A 17,767-nucleotide genomic window follows, 5' to 3' on the forward strand; every position below is an offset into this window, starting at 1 on the left:
ATAATTCAGACATTCTGAGTGGAATGAACCGATGATTATATTAGTCTTTCAGTAACATTCCAGAAAGTTACTTGCAGAAGCTATTATAGGGCCAGGCATAACTACAATGTGGGTGAATCTGAGGACTGTGCAGCACTGCAGCCTTCTCTTGCCATGCAACCTACATCACATGCAGCACTAAGGAGAGCAACAGATCTCTTACAAACCCTCCTACCATGCCATTCTCATTCTGCTGATAAAACACATTCCCTACCTTGTTCATCTGGATACATCTGCAGGGTGTGAAGCACAGTGTCAGTAGCTCCTTGCTGGGTTAAAATTTCTAATGCACCAGTGCACTCAGCTACAGAACCAAGTAGTTTTAATCCACACTTCTGAATGCTAGGATTTCCAATAAACTAATAGAGAAAGGAAGATAAAATCAGATCAAGATTTTATCAAGATCTGCTTACACTAGCAACAGAAAAGTTGTCTGCTCTTAAAGTTGCTCTGTAACAACAAGTGAATGCTGGTCTTAAGTATCTGACAATAAATAACAACAATCACAACTGCAAAAAGATTTTCTTATCAACCATCAGTTTCACCTGCTTATAATTTCCCCAGATTTTCATCTTTGATTCTAAAAATATTCTATAGCTACTTTTCTGATTGAATTTTTTTCCCCCTCAAATTCTCATTGATAAGTTTACACCATTTTTCTAGGTCAAGCAGAGGGAGAAACCATACTTTCTTTGTGGTAGAAAAATAAAAACTATGTGGGGTTTTTTGTTTTTTTGAGAACTGGAACAAGTGATAAACAAGATGGCAACTGAAAAAATATAAAAAGAAAAATGTATGAAGTAACATACCTATTACCATCCCCCACTTATAGATGGAGGAAACCTAGATGAGGCCTAGATCTGAGTGTGTCACAGCCATCACAAATCTGCAAAATTATTTCAATGCTATCATGACCATCTTCCTCCTTATTCTACCTCTAGTTTTTAATTAAATGTGTCAATTTCTAGTCCTTCTGGCTGATATTGTAGTACCCCAAACCACAAACCAGCTGCACTGGAAAATGCAATCAAGACGATCATGAAATACTGAAGACCTTCTGAAGCAAAAATCATTTTACCTCTTTTGTTAGCTCCTACATCTGTTATCTTCAGGTCAAGATGTCCTTTAGACACCCTAGAACTATTTCACTGATACATTACTTGCTCTGAATTCTATAATAAATGTAAGAGACATAAATCTCCTTGACTGGAATCTGTTTCGCAAGCTTAAAATTCCTGAGAGGGACTTCTAAAAAATTAGGAATTGCTACATTTTGATCATGTGAAACTTGAAAACCTTGTAGAGATCGGATTCTTCTGAATGCCATAAAGTTAAATACTTCCAGTCACTGGGATTTAACGTTAATTTGCTATGCAAAGTTCCCAGTGTTTCCTTTGCAGAGACTGAGTCTGCTTCAGCCTTTCATTTTTCAGCTTCTCCTTCAAGGCAGTGATCATTCTATTTCGCAGGGGCTGGAAAAAGTTGAACAGTGAAAAGAATGCAGACAACTGAGCTGTCCACCCAGTTCTACCCTTAGCTGAGGTGCAGGCATAAGGACACTTTTCATATACACACTAGTCTGTTTTAAGAAAAAAACAAAACCAAATAAACTGTATTCTAGGAAAAAAAAATGAGATTTTTAAAAAATTAGTATCCTTTGAAATTACTGTATAAAGAATCATCTAATACACCCCAGAAAAGAAAGTAAGAAGAAACCCTAAAAGGTTCATGAAATTTGGGAGTTAAGATTAATTTTATCAAATCAGTAGGAAAATCAGTGCAGAACTAAAATTTACAAATGATTCACCATTTCAAGTGAAAATAATGACAAAAATCCAGTAGAATAAAGCTTTAACCGTACCCTGTTTAAAGCATTAAGCACCAATGAGTGAGTTCCTTCCAATAGACACTGGCTTTTAATGACTTTTCCTGTAAGCGCAAAAGCAGCATCTCCCACATCTCTGGAAGAACCATTCTGGTGTTCATTCTTTGTATCTGCAACAATGGAAAACAGCCTTCCTCAGAACAGCAGATTTCATATTCTCCCCACCATATCATATGATGTAACAATCAAATGAACACTGAGGTGACTCAGAGAGCATATTTCAGATCTTATGGTATTTTCAGAACACTGTATTTATTGCCAAGACTGGAAGATTGGCAGATTTACACTGCAATCTGAGTACATTGTGCTTGAAAGGAAAATTTCACCACACATTTCCTCACTGTTTACTATGAAAACACAAATTGTGCCAAAGAACCTGCTCTAAAGTATATTGCAATATATTAGTTTTTTGAGCTATGGGGTTTCCTGATACCTACTTCAGAATGCCTCTTCCTTCTGGTAAGGAGACACTACATAGAAGCTATAAAGTATTTGTTCTTGATCACTTGGCAGCACATCACAGGACAAATTTTACACATAGATGGCATTAAGTGCAATGTGAGCATATCCAAAAAAACCAGAAAGGTTTTTCAGATTTACCTTCTTGTAGCTTTTGGCACTTGCAGTTAAGTGACACTACCAGAGTACCCAGAAATCCTTTCCAAGTCAGTTCAGCATTCATATTTATTGTGATTACTATTTTTCCCATGTATCACTTTTTTTCCCCTAATTAACCTGCAAGTTTCAACATTCAGTTTGTGCTCTCTCTGTTTGATTACACTTTAGAAGAGCCTAATTTTCAGGACACTGGCAATCAAAGTGCCTTGTTAGAACACATATATCAAGTCTAAATCTTGCTCTTCATTGAAAAAAGAGGAAAGTATTAGGACTGGAACTCAAATAATAGAAGGAAATGGAAAACCTGCAATCAGTCTGCATATTAAACAGGTTACTATTTTCAGAGTTATTAGTTTTGTAAATGTTCAGCCAAAACTGCTCAGAGATACTTGCAAAAAGTTGCTCTGAAAAAAAAACCCTGAGTACCCCATGTCTGGACTCCTACACTCAATACCAGAGGAAAAAACCAGGATATATAGCAGTACACTGACAAAAAGAGTTAAAACTTCTCCAAAATTCTACTAAAGGCATAAAACTAATAAAGAACATTTTTCTCCCCTCTGTACTGCTAATAGAGAGAGGGTTTTTGGAAAGGAATTTCTAAAATCAGTCAGTTTGGTTTCTCCTTTTGGATAGAAAGTAGTACATAACTGTATATTTTATATCTTTAAATATAAAGATCATTGTCCAGTTTTTATATTCCTTCCAAGAGATGCAATCAAAACAATTGCATTTTGAGGTACAACAATGCTCATGTCATTATTATGGTTTGTTCTCACTTCAAGGGAATTGATGATGCAAACCACAATGACACTAATAGCTCCACACTCATTCCCTGAATTCCTCAGAAGTAATGGGGCTAACTCTTCAGTGATGAAATCAAGGGGAAATCAGCAGTGATCATTTTGATCTGTTACCTTCAATACCTCAAAATATTTTCTCCCATCTTGTATGTTCCTAAAGAATTACAACTGTTCTCTGCTACGTACAGAACTACAATAACTTTTTGAAGTCCCATTAAAAGTTGCATCATTAGATAAGAAAGACTACAAGCCAGCTATCTGATTCTATTCCCTAATTTGGTGTATGCTTTTGCATGACTTACTGGGCATCATGAAGTGTAAAAGGACTCGAAATGCTTCCAGTTGTACAGAGAGTGATTTTTCATATTTTCTCATGGCTTTTACAACTTCTGATACTGCCACAGTCATTACATCCAGATGAGGGAAACTGAAAAGAATTTTTATAAAATAAGTTTCAAAAGTGCATTTCTAAATTTTACATATATTTGTCCTTTATTAACGTAGTGTGATAACCCTTTGGAACACTGAATCTGAAACAAATTAAACTCTGGTACTTAACTTCATCATAGCAAATTATTTTCACGCCATTCAATTAATTCAGTCTATATAAATAATTGCATCTTAGCCAACAAGAAAGTAGTATTAACAAAATGCTATTTTAATAATCAGAAGTAATTTTGTGGGAAATTTCTTATCTCTCAATGGAATTCAGTGTGGCTAAGAGGAGGGGAGACCACACAGCGCTTGTCTATTTGAATCTCGCCGCTCAAGAACCATGAAGGAAAGAACATGCAGCTCCCTACACACACCCACTCGGGCATTTGACTACAGGGCTTACAGAATTCCATGTCTTAAACAGGGCTGTGAGGCTATGGTCAATTTTACAATCAGTCAAAAATTTAAATGTAATCACTTATGGCATTGAATCTCAAAACCCTTCACCATGGAAGTGGACATGCATTTCTAAATTTATTACCTTCCTTCAAAAACATGATTCAGAAGCCTGCAGGCACTTTCAACCACTTCAGGAGAATGTGGATGCTTCCTCATTATATCCAAGACATTCATATGTATGCCTTTTGCCAGAAGTGTCTTCCTAATATTTACTAAAACACAAAATAGCAAGAATCCAGTAAATCTTTCTTTCTGTGTACTTCTCAAAATCAACTTTTATCTTCTTTTTTTTTTTTTTTTAGTGTTTTTGCCTCACCAAACAGACATAATAGTATAAATTAAAATGGGAAACCATTTGAGCTGAAGCCGACTTCTGTTAGCATAGCTTAATCAAACACATTGTAATTTCTGACTGACTAATAAGTTTCTATACATCTGCTATCTTTACTTACATAAAGTTAACATATGGGAAGGAGAATATACAGCCTTACTTTTATTTTCAGAAATGTTTACTCTTAAACTTTTTCCTTGTAATTGCATTCTGTGATCATGTAGGAAAGCTAGAGCTTCAAACTTTAAAAAACCTTCTAACTTCCAAAATTAAACTTCAAAAATTAACTTATATTTATTCATTCTATTTACTTTGTTATTCTTTTTTTTTTTGCGAATTCAAATATCTAAGCACATGTTGTAGCTATAACTTTAACTAAAAAAAATTAGGATACTATTAAAATTATCATAGTAACTACTACTGAATCTTGTTATCCCCAGTTCAGTACATCCACTTCATATGCTCATTCATAGCTCAAGCAATACTGCACTATGCCAGAAGGTTTTACTAAGCTTCTTTATGTCTATCATAGCTGCTGTAATTCACTCAGGGTGAAAAAAAAAATTAAAATTAAAAAGAAAAAAAGAAGAAAAACTTGCTTTAAATTTCCTAGCAGAATCAGAGGTACACTTGTCAGTAACGTTATGAAAGTACCTGACATGTATACTATTGAAAGTATATGACAATAGTATGCATACATTTATGAGATCTGTTTCTCAGTATAGATACATATTGATCTCATAAATAATTATAAAACCTTTTCTGTGTTAGGTTTTATGTACTTGGATGGCTCAATAAACTGGTGATAAAACAATGCTTTCTCACCTAGAGAATGGTAATTAACTGCTAGGATTTTTCTTCCTATCTAGCCAGTGGTTTTCAATGTGCAGTCTGCAAACCACTTGAGGTCCATAACCATTTCAAAGGATTCTGTGAAAGTTATCTAATAAAAGCAGGCCAACTGTCAGTAGGCTTAAATACTCTATTCAGGGGTCCACATCTCCACTGAAAAATTTTGAGGGGGTCTGCAAATTGAAAAAAGTTAGGAAACCATGTTAGGGACATGATCAGGAGTAAAGCAATCTTGAAAACTGTCATGCACATGCTTAAGTTTCTACACAATTTGATCCACTGAAGTCAACAGGACGGTGTTAAGCAATAAAGTGTATTTCTTGGGCTGTGTTCCTTACTCATGTGATTTTTCAACAAATGCTGCTCTTGATGAAATTCAAACATGTGATATTTAAACAAGCATACAAAGAGGGCACACTTTTTTCATGTCTCCTGATCCAAAAAGTAGCAGTTGCAACACAAAAACTGGCAGAGAGCTCTTTATTTCCTCATATTTTTTGATACTTGCCAACAATAACTTTTTCAAAGAAAGGAATAAACTTCCTACTTATCACAACATAATATTCTAATCACAGGAAGTATTGTATTCATTCAACAGTACACTAAATTCTCTTTAATATTTTTGCAATAACTTTCTGCTGAATGAGAAAGAAAAGATAATTGAAGTCCCTTACCATTTTGTTGTGACAAAATTGCCAAGGTACTAGAAGCTGCCTGAAACACTTCTTTTGAAGAGGAGTGCATCAACATGGAAAGCATCACTGCTCTGTCTATTGGGAACCTTTCAGAGAGAAACAAATCACTGCACATTGAGTGTATTACAGTAGTTACTTCTTAATTGCAGTTCATTTTCCTAAAAAGGTATTACATAACATAATTAAAATTTCAGGTGATTGCTCATGGTTTCCAAAATGTTTCCAGAGCAACAGCTGACAGAAAACCCTCTGTAACCTATGCAACTTTATCTACTCTGAGTCCCTCTGAATTCCTTGGAGCCATGCTTCCCAAGGGACATGAGGTCCAGAAAAGGGTACGAACAGGCTTACAAAAATTGAGCAACTAAAATTTTAAGGAACTCTGAGAAATAGTTTAAGTAAAACGGAAATTTGTATCTTATCCATGCCCAGTAGATTATCCCTAATGAGGCAGCACTCCCTCTACAATGCCTTTTCATCTGATTTGTGGAAAAATGAGGACTGCTTTTCTACACTCCTTACATGCTAGGTATCTTAATCTTGCCTGTTTTCCCAATTCTTACATTCTTTATCCCTTTTGCAACTGAAGACAAAATTCCTTATGAACTGTAACAAATAGTACTAACAGGCTGTGTTCTGACCATTTATGAAAACCCTAGCAAATTTTCCTGAGTCAAGGTTAGCACGCTTTCGAAGAAACTTTCCCAGGTGTGGTTGACCATCACGCATTCCATCTACTACAGAACTAAAAACAATTTCAAAGTGAAACGTCAAATGGCTTAATAACAGGCACTCATTTCTTTTCATTTCCAAAAATCCAGTTTAAGACAACACTGACTGATTATCTCCATCTCCAATCTTCTCATGAAGGTTGCGTTGATACAGAAACAGACTTTTCAAAGCCCAGCATGCAGCTTCCTAAATATAAGCCAAGAGAAAAAGATTTCTTTAAGAAAACATACCTCTAGAAGATTAAAAATGTACGAAAAAACTTAAGTAGTTTGACTGCTTTTCAGTTCACAAAAGAGGTACAAGATACTTTATGTAGAAACAGAACAAAACGTACACTGTAACATTCTTTATAGCTCAGACAGGCCCAAGTTACAAACGTGTGAAAGTCTCATTATTTGATTTGCATTTTGATATCTATTGTAGACTAAGACTAATTCTTCTGCTGATGGGCCTGTGTTTGGCTGTTGGATACGATGGGGGTATGTAAACAACAATCTTTGCATGGCCGAAGTTTCAGGTCTTCGGCCTGAAGCCTCATCTTACCTACCTACATTTGATCTGTAGAAGTAACTAAAACCTCTTAAGATGAACAAAGAAAGGCAGGAAAGGTAAGATTTATTCTAAATCTAATCCAGACATTAAGGCCTTTTTTTGCCTGAGGATATAGATGAGAAAAGCATGTTTCTAAACACTTTACTCAATACATAATACAGTCTTTTCCATATTCCCATCATCCATAGTTTCTCACCAGCACATCTGTATTTTTTCGGTGCAGTTCTAATGCTCTGTAACATGCTTCCAACCAGCATAACTTTTCTTCCTCCTCCTCTTCTTTTCTTTCCTCTAAGTCCCGGTTTAAGAATATTGTTTCAGCTTGAAATATAAAATATTTACAAATAATTCTTACTGTGAAACCAAAACACCTATGTCAACCTTACTATAGTCATGGAGGCACTCACTCTGACAATGTGTGAAAATCAGTGGGAAGTTAAGCCTTTTGTGGGAAGGGAGAAATCTTTTGACATAAGCTCTGAGACAGATTTGAAAAATATCTTCAAGGTTATAAAGGGAGTTAAAAACTTAAGTGTAGCATAGTAAATGAGTCACACAGTTACAGATCAGTCTAGGCTTTGGCTCTGAAAAGATCTGCATGTACTTCTTTCTGTTGTGTATTTATGTACAGAATACCACAGACAAAAAATATTACTGAATCATTGCATGGAATCACTTATTTCAGAGCCACCTACACTCTGAAGCAATGCTGTAAAAAAACAAAACGCAAATGGCAGTTGCTAAAAGAGAAATACCTGGTTCCAGAAAGTGCAACACAATTTGAAATATATAATTTTCTACCTGTGATTTTTCACTAGTTAAGGGAAAAAAAGAGATACCAACAGTGAGCATAATATCTGAGGCATAATGGAATGTGTACTGATTTCTAATCTTTGCTATCCTGGGGACTCTTAAACAGCATTTCTACTGACTTTTATATGGAACAATTACTCAAGGACAAAGAGGAACAGATTCTTATCTCTTTCCCACTAGCTAACTAATTTCTGTCTGAACTGTATTCAAGGAAAAGTTTACATTTTTTAATTGATTTCAGAACTCAAGCACAAGCATTGATTTTGTGTTGCTATCAACTGCCACAATACAGGTACTGTCATACCTGGCAAACACAACATCAAATCAGTGCTGGTAACACTGAAAACTTTATGTTAAGAAGGGATTATCCAAAATTTGCCTATGAATAAACAGTTTCCTCTGTTCTGATCTGTCAACGTAACTTACCAGCTCTGAACACTATGCAGATGTTGGGCATATGATATGAACACAGTCTTATCATAGTGAAACAGTAAACTGTAATTATGTAGGAAATCCAGCTTTGTTGAAGCTGTCCTGCCTGAGGTTTTTGTGTTAATGAAATGGAGTTTGATATTATTACAGGAAATTACTATAATGAAAAAACTAACAAGTAGACAGAGATTTACTCACTTAGAAGAGCTAAACAACTGAGAGCGGCAGCTTGTAACTTTGCATTTTCAGGATATGCTGTAACAGCCTTCACAATGACTTCTGGAACCTTATGTAATACAAGGATATTGAAAAAATTTCCTGAAACCACATAAGATAACAAATTAATACAAACACATATCTAGAGCTTTACATGCATTTAACATAAATTTCTCAGCACACAATGCACAAACTTGGTACCAAATGTTGGTTTTCTTATTACAGGGCTTGACACACCAAAATTTTATTTGTGAAAGGAAGAGGTTAAGGATAAAAACCAGTTGGGACCTACATTCTTTGTGGGCCTTCTTAATTATTTTTTTTTTACAAGAGGCAGAGGTTTAATGCAGAATGAAACACAGTTATCAAAATAAGACAAATACAGCTGGTGTATCACAGGAAGCAAACGCAGTCTTGTTCCTGAATTCCTGCAATGATTTGATGTACCCTATGAAAAAAGTAATTTAACCCTAGAATAACCCTTTATTATCTGGTTTTGCCCTCCTCGTTAAACAAATCAAGGCCAGCATTATAAATATAGAATGTATTCCTTCTGGAACAGGAGGAAGACTTTGAATAATAAATATATTTAGAGAATAACAATTATTTGAAGTTGTACAGTGTTTTGTATTATAAACTGAATATAAGGCACTCTCCAAAAAGCAAGCAAATGCAAATAACTTCCTTGTTTGGAAGTTATGTAGAAAATAACAGACCAACATTCTGTCAAATATGGTTTGATAGCAAATTTTGATATTCAAATAGCAATCAAATATCAATATTTGATAGCTATTTTGATATTCAAATTAATTTAAATCTTGATTAGCAAAAATAAGAATTGGAGTAGTAATGCGAAAAATCAGTTGTGTGGTCATGTTATATCAGCATAGCTGTTTCTTAATATATTTTAATAGAAAAGGTAAGTTTGTGTAAATGCATTACTTACGTAAAGATATTAATAAACTTAGCCTATGTGATGAGTAATTCTGTTGGACTTGTGGCTGGCCAAACAGGTGCCAGCCACTTAAAATTCTGGACAGTCAAATCTAGGATAGCCATTACCAGATCAGCAAGAATGCATGATGGTGATTTTGGAAGCTAGCAGATGCTGACTTCAACATTTTATGGCCAGTTAACACAGGTTTAGAAAGACAGTGTCCAACAGAGTAATCTGGGAAACAGCACTAGCTATACACATGAAAATCTTCCAGACTGTTTCCAGGAGCACCTACCCATTTCACATCTGTTCCCACAGCTGTGTGGTGCTGTGAACATCTCTTCCATAACTCTACTCCAATTGCTCCATATTAATTAAGATGTGGAGCTCAAAAAAGAAATGGATCTTGTAGCTGCTTTTCTGCCACTCTTCGTTGCTGGTCAGCATAAACACATGGCAAACATCTGATTGAAACCATGCTGGTTGCACTTATGGCAAGATCAAGACCTGTCAACCAAGTTGCTGTATCCCCACAAGTGCTTGTCTTCCCTGCCTAGCTTTAGTTAGTCTTGCACAGCAAACTGTTCAAGGTTAGCATCACCTCTTGCCAAAAAACCCTGCAATTACCACCTCAGCAGCCACCACATTTTCTTAGAAATTGTATCTGGCTTTCTGAAGGGGAATGGGAAATTGCTCTGGGTTGCACTCAGGTCTGATCTGTATTTTCTACCATATCTGCATGAAGAAGTGGAAACAGATGGTGAAAGGATGGGACTGACTTTATTATGGGGAGTCATGCACTGGTACCAGCATCTGCAGTAGCTTCAGGCCACCACCTGCAAAAACTGGGAAGTCTAACTCTTGGTGAAGAAGAACCAGCCATAGAGTGAGGGCTGCTCAGGCAGCTGCTCACAGTGGGCTTGTATGCAGCTGGGGGAAAAAAATATTTATTTTCATTTGAACTTCCTACTACGTGGGCAAGTGCTCAAACATATTTATTACAGTCACAAGTGTGAGAACAGAGATGCTAAGAGGCACAACTTTTTGCCACTGACATAATTTCTCTTGATATGACACCAACCCATTTTAGGCCAGACAACTGAAGTACTTTTGTTTAAGTCAAGGCAAGTCCAGAACCCAGTGATTCATTCGCTGCTGCAGCACAGGGGTGCCCCAAGACAGGCATCATCACTGTCAGGAATGCAGCACAGGTCTCTAAAGATAAATGCATTGCAAGGAGGAAAACTAGAGTTTTAGAGAACACTTTTCAAATAATTCTATAGCACCAGTTGTTTCTCACACATTCACCACTGGTAGTTCAAAAAAATGAAATCTCTAAGTAATTTTCTTCTTTTCTACAATAACTTAATACAGAATCAGACCTACTGATTTCCCATTCTCCTGTGCTTCCCACCCTTTTTTGTCTCTTTACTTCCCCCTAACTTGAGTCTTTTATGGTAGCTTCTCATTGTTACTTATATTTACCTTGTAAGGACACCATATTGACTGTGGCCAGGGTTTTGCATCATTAGACACAAGGATCTATGCACCACCCTGAGGATTTGCAGGAGTAGCAGCTGCCTGTAAGGCTCCCAGTTAACTCCAACTCCTACACACTCAGAAAAAAGCTGACCTTATATAAACAACTTCGTGAACTTACCCAATGTAAGCTTGTGCAACAAACAGCAACTCACTTCCTGAACTGTTTCACTACTGGGGAAACTTTTCATCATTTCCACTATAACATTGTAGCAGCGAACATTTCCCGACATGAGCACTTCAACATTGCTGGCTGAAGAAAGAAACAGAAACAAAAACTTGTTAAGAGAGAGGAAAAAAAAAAAGTTAACTGGATCCTAATTCAGACTTTAGTTAACTAGATTTATTTAGAGAACTGTGACTATATTACAGTTTTTACCTTGCATTTTCAAAGAAAAGTGGCTTTATTTCTTGATACGGCCATATAAGACAAAAAATATTATGATCATTTTGAAATTATTCATTAAAACAATGCTTTATCACCTAGAGAATGGTAATTAACTGCTAGGATTTTTCTTCCTATCTAGCTAATGGTTTACAATGTGCAGTCAAAATTCAGATTAACAATTTTGGTTTTCTTCCATTCTGTATCAGGCCATGTAACAGAAGCCTCCTCCCAAACTAATCTTAGGTAGCTTTTTTCTTACATGTGAACAAACTGTTTTATAAATACTGTATCAGTGTTATAAATAGTGTTTGCAATGTGATTATGATCAAGTACACATTTTACAGTATTTCAGGGGCAGAAAATTAAGAAACAAATTCAAAATTTTTCTGTCATAAAATTTATTCTGTAGTAATTTATTTGATTTAAACATGTATTTCAGAGTTCTCCTGCTTTTTTTAGGGGGCAAGCAGTGTATACCTGTTGTGTACTGAGAGTATTGAAATTTTCATCTAATGTTCCTGCAATATTTTGAAAGCCATTGCACACCCTGTATTTCACAGAATCACAGAAGGCTGATGTTGGAAGGAACAACTGAAAGGTCACCGTGTCCAACCCACGTGTTCTAGCAGGGCTGCCTACAGCAGGTTGTCCAGATGGCTCCTGAGGATTTCCAAGGATGGAAACTTCACAGCCCCTCCAAGAAAACTGTGCCAGAGCTTGGTCACTCTCACCCTGTTTACTGTTTATTACTCAGCCTAGATACAGAAACCCTACTGGCAATCATGTGAGCCCATACTAAGACAGAATGTATCCATTCCAACTCAGGACAATACAATATGTGATCCCACATATTGTAAGTTCAGGCAGAACAGCATCATGGTAGTTAAAACACAGTGTATGAAAGCATCCTTGTAGTATTTCTATCCAGAGTATGAGACAAAATATGAACCCAAGAAATCCTGGCCAAAATCCTGGCCCAAATAAATGAACTCCCTGTCACAGACTCCAGGGGAGTTAGCATTACTCTGCTGAGGTCTATAAATTTTCTTAATTGTTCTTTCAGCAGCTTGGCTTCCCTGGATACAACATAAGGGTAATATTCACAACTGTATTATTAAAGATAATTACCCTTTTTAAAAGAGCAGCAAATATTTAAAATAATACTTCTCTAAATATTAAATAATGACAACCTACTGGATGAAAAAGCAAGCTCTGAGAGGGAAGCATTTCTGAAGCACTGTATTTGATAGTGAAGGAAAGTACCCTTCACAATGCTTTAATAGAACTTTAGCGATTTATCATGTCATTCTCGGCCGAAATCACACATTCCACAAAACAGAATTGCATCACTCCACATTAAGTTATGATCTCAAAGGTGATACTTATGAATATAGAAAAAGAGTCAGACGATTCCAAAACTGATCACTATGGAGACAGCACAATGAACTGCATGTTGAAATCTGCAAGATCCAAGCAATGGCACATCTGCAGAGCGTCATCGTTTTCCAGAACAAGTTAGAGAAAGAGGTGGAACGGATCTCATTTAATCTTAACCACCAAAACTGGGTCATCTAGGTTCTTTCAACAATTGATGACAAGATCTGACCACTCTGTATGGCAACTCATCCCAGCTAGTTTAGGGTTAGGTAAATTTCCTCTTGAAGGTGACTGTTTCTCCCTGCTAAACAGAGCCCAAGCCTGGCTGGTTCCCTTTGCCTGCCATTTAGATGGGTAACATTCTGTGATCCACCACTCCACTTCGGAGGACAGTCACCAGCAAAGCATTTTTCTCATGCCACAAATACTACTGAGATTTAAGAGTTCTTGTACAGCTTAGAATAAACCCTTACCCTACAACTTCTTATGACATGTGCCAGAACCAAGTCTAAGTATGTATTAATGAAAGAAGGCATAGTGAGGTAGTCATTCAGAATAGAGACTTGAACTTCAGGGTATGGGGAGACATTTTGCTACCAGTTAAATCACACTGTGCACTTACACTGAATTATCTTCTCTGTGATGGCCTTAAAAGAATATATTTTGTTGAGTTCGTCAGGGATGTCACCAAATAAGAGTATGAATTACAGCTTTGTAATTCTGTGCAAGTACTCTCTGTTCCTCTGGCTAATTTCAATCTTTCATATTAGAAATGAGAGTATTAAATACCTACTTTACAGGTCTTTTTCATGCCTTGTCTTGTTATACTTTGTATAAATATTTACTGCTTTGAAAAGAACTTAAAATCTGGCATCCTCTTCCCTAGAAAACTGCAGTAACTTCTGAGCTAGGGTAAAATTATTTCTCACCCAAGAAATACTAAACTTTTTAAACACAAACTGGAACAGCAAGATTTTTGGGAAACAGGAACTAGATAGGCTGGAGTCTGATGAAATGCAGGACACTCCAGTCTAGTTCTTGTTCAGTGGGCATTCATGGGGCCAGCACAGTTCCTATAGGGACAGAGAGGATGTACAAGCAAGGCTTTGTAAGTAAACACATTTGCAGGAGGTATGACATTATGCACTTCATGAAAGACACGGAGAGCAGAACCCTGCTCTATGCTTTCCAAAGTTTGTCAGCAGGAAGCTGACAAAAGCTGCCTATGTGTCAGCAAGATCAGATTGCTGCCAACAAATTGACACAAATCGTCCAACACATTTCTCAGGATCTGATTTTGCATAGAACAGGGAATGCTGTTACCAAAAGACAAGATATAACAAAGACATTTTCTTCCAGTCCTACTGCACAACAACCGAGGACACTGTAAGACTACCACATGCACAGTGCTACTAGTGCTTGCCATTGCAGCCACCATGCAATGACCACAGCAGGTGCCTGAACTCAGATATCTTTTTCCAGGCCTGGCCACTGAATTTGTACTGGCAATTTTCCCTTTGTGGGACAGATTTTACAGAGAATATTCTTTACTTGTGACCTGAACTCATTGAAGATTTATTTAGTCCATAAACATTTCTTATTTTTCAAGTAGTAAAAGATGACAGGCCAGGGTCTTGAACTTCAGTCTCTGTTCTCTAAAGTCAAGTTCTCTAAACCATGATAAGCATCTTTGCTACCCATTACTCCAAGTGCAAGAAAGTATTTTTGTGTTATTTAGGAGAGACTTCTGCTTTAATGGTTAAACATAAAAAATACGTCATTAAAAAAAAAGGTATTTCCCAAAGAAAACAGAAAGATGATTTGTCTGACAGCTCCCAAACAGTTCTCAATTATTTTTTGCAGCCACACAAAGATTACTTTCTACAATCACAGAAAGCATGAGCTGATGCACACTGTGGGAAAAAAGGAATTGAAAATAACTTCTAATACTTACGTGGACCAGCTAAGGAATGTAATGAATGAAGAGCAGGAAGAATCACCTCTTCTTTCTCTGGAAACTCTTTAAATACGTTCAGTATGATCATGTGATCTTTGCTTTCAACAAATTCAGTCAGCTGCTCTTCTGGAACTAAAGTGAAAGGCAAGAGATACAGTACATTTTGAGGAAATAATTCTTATCCTGGTACATAATGAGAAAAGACAACTGTTTTTATCAGGTTTCCTTATATTTAGTTTCTATGTTTCACACAAAGTGAAGTACTCCCCCATATACATCATCCTTCATGATTATAGCTTTTTTAACTAAAAACTGAGCTACTTTATGAACACCTTTTTCTAGCTTACACTTTATGTAATTGAGTTCTGAATTTTAAATGCTACCTTGTGAGTCTGTATTTTTGAAGTCTTTTAGCCTTTCTCACAGAATGGTAATCCAAACCAAGTTTCCACAGATAGTCCAAACCAAGATAGTATGTAAGTGAGGGAAAAGCTAAACACACCGTGAAAAAAAAAAATATAATTAGGGAATGCCATTTTGCATACCCTGATTTTTTATTTTTTTTAAATAATGTACTTTTTTCCATAAAGCCATGCTTATCTTAATGGCTTAAGGTTTTTCTCTTCCTGGCCCCTCTTATTCATACTGACATAACTGTGTGGCTGTGCAATGAACCACATAAGGCAACTGACTCAGGATGAGAGAGAGCACCTTTTAAATTTCACAAGCAGAATTGTTTTCTGAATCTGGTCAAGATAAGGTTATGCAAACATCCACATAACAAAAAATGACATGGTGGCTCAGAGGTAGAGGAAACAAGGCAGGAGCAGCCTAGGAATTTGTCACATTGGTGCTGCCATCAAGAAGAAGGTATGCAGGTCTGTACCTGCAGCCAGATCTGTCAAAATCTGGCACTTACAAAAACCATGCACAGAAAACATGAGAAGTTCAGACTTCTGTGGAGACTGAAGAGAAAATATAGCAGGGCAAAAGTATTTAGGGACAGGAAGAAGAAAAGGAACAGAGAAGAAAATTCCAAGCACACATGTGGGAGAAAGACTTAAAAAAGCAATATAAAATGGTGTCAAAAAGAACCAATCTGAAGAACTGAAGACTATCTTTGAAGCAAAGGAGTACAGCAGAGCATTTCTCAATATTTATTTTGACTCAAGAAATTCAATTCAAAGCACGGGGACTACAAGGGCACTTCTGGCTGTAATATGCACAGTTCCTGAAATTTCTGCAAAAATTCAATACATGGTGACTTCATTTTTCAGAATAAATAGGAATATTATATGGACACATGATCACCTTTTAGCACTGTCAGGGTAAAAAGCAGAACCAAGTATTTTTCTAAAGTACAAACATTTTGCTTGATTTCAGAACTGTTCATGTTACTAAAATTTACCAGTCTTTAAATACACAATCCTGCTTTGGAGAATTAAATCAAATGTCACTATTCTTTATTCCAGCTACTGACCAGTGTTAAATCTCATCTTTTCAGCTAACTGTGGATTAAGAAATGAAGCAACATTTTAATTTTTTAAAGATGTCATATTCATTGCTCTAATTTATAGAATTTGTGATATTGCTTGGAAAGTCTGTTTTGTCCTAGCTCATTTAAGAACAAACATAATCCACAAACCAGTCTAGAATGCAAGAATTCATTTATTGCATTTAAATTAATATCTGTCATCCCTCCCAATCTATACATTTTTATAATGCCATAAGCTACAAGATAAAATACCTTTCTCAAAAAGTTTGTGTAATACTTTACATCCATGCTGTTGGATCTCTTCATTTTTAGGGAAGGTGTGCATGGCATTAAATACCAATGAGAACACATCCACCTCTTCTTCCAAGAGCAGGAAAGCAATTATGTCTGAACAGCAGAAGAGATTACATGTTGCACTGATTATTTATTGACATTTTCATTGAAACACCATAAAACACAAAATTCTTTAATACTGTCCTTAAAGTTAAAGCTGACATTTCAAATCCAGCTTTGTATAACCCATGCCAAAGTTCTCTCTTACAGTAGCATTTTAAAATAGTACTGATGTTCTAAAACTTCACCACCAAAAGACAGTTCATACCTACCTGGTAAAAAGGTGCAAAATAGTACTTTTATTATTTTGTATACAACTACAAATGACAAGTGACTTCATGGAGTAAAACAGAAAAATCCAGTCTGCCATATACAGGCACACACTTCATAGCAGCTCTGTGTTTTAAAGGCACAGATGAAATAGGAAAGTAAAGCACGCAATACCTGACATGAGGAGTAGATTTAATGCTTTTAGTCCTATTACTGAAAGACTTTTATTTCCTTTGTGAACTGTAAGCATTTTAAGAATCTGCCTAAAAAATAAAGACAAAAAAAAAAGGAAAAAAAGTTACAGCTAAAGAAATACTGACAAACACAAATTTTTATCAGACATTTACTTTGAAAACAGAAGTAGTTGCAGAAATTAGCAAAACCTTAAAAAGCTCTCAAATAATTTGTAAAAAAACCTTTTATTTCAGTTTATATTTTTTTTCAAGTTACCAATGAAGTAGTACTGGAATTTCAACTATAATCATAGTTCATTAAAATACTGATGTATAATTTATCCAATTTATTTTAACTTTCAGTCAGTTATACAAATTAATTCTGCAGGGTCATTTAGGAGGTGGCTACTCTCCAAAGTGCTGGGACAGCACAGCA

At 36.0% G+C, this 17,767-nt stretch overlaps 1 protein-coding gene across 2 annotated transcripts in view; it reads right to left on the bottom strand.

Annotated features, from left to right (window-relative positions):
• The window catches only part of LRRK2 (leucine rich repeat kinase 2), a 64,041-nt gene that overhangs the window by 38,751 nt on the left and 7,523 nt on the right, over positions 1–17,767 (bottom strand). The window contains exons 4-15 of one of the 2 annotated variants that reach the window (XM_086886801.1): positions 17,333–17,421; positions 16,808–16,942; positions 15,058–15,192; positions 11,460–11,591; positions 8,845–8,964; positions 7,598–7,722; positions 6,956–7,035; positions 6,097–6,203; positions 4,322–4,451; positions 3,648–3,772; positions 1,901–2,034; positions 254–398 (exon numbers count right to left, since the gene is read on the bottom strand). In XM_086886801.1, coding sequence (XP_086742927.1) covers positions 254–398; positions 1,901–2,034; positions 3,648–3,772; positions 4,322–4,451; positions 6,097–6,203; positions 6,956–7,035; positions 7,598–7,722; positions 8,845–8,964; positions 11,460–11,591; positions 15,058–15,192; positions 16,808–16,942; positions 17,333–17,421 — 1,457 coding nt within the window. Of the gene's footprint in view, positions 1–253; positions 399–1,900; positions 2,035–3,647; positions 3,773–4,321; positions 4,452–5,395; positions 5,487–6,096; positions 6,204–6,955; positions 7,036–7,597; positions 7,723–8,844; positions 8,965–11,459; positions 11,592–15,057; positions 15,193–16,807; positions 16,943–17,332; positions 17,422–17,767 lie in introns of those variants that run through there. The other variant, XM_023918623.2, reaches the window with a different exon arrangement.

This window comes from Cyanistes caeruleus, chromosome 4 (assembly GCF_971803275.1).
Source record: "Cyanistes caeruleus chromosome 4, bCyaCae1.hap1.1, whole genome shotgun sequence".
In the NCBI taxonomy this organism is placed as follows: Eukaryota; Metazoa; Chordata; class Aves; order Passeriformes; family Paridae; genus Cyanistes; species Cyanistes caeruleus.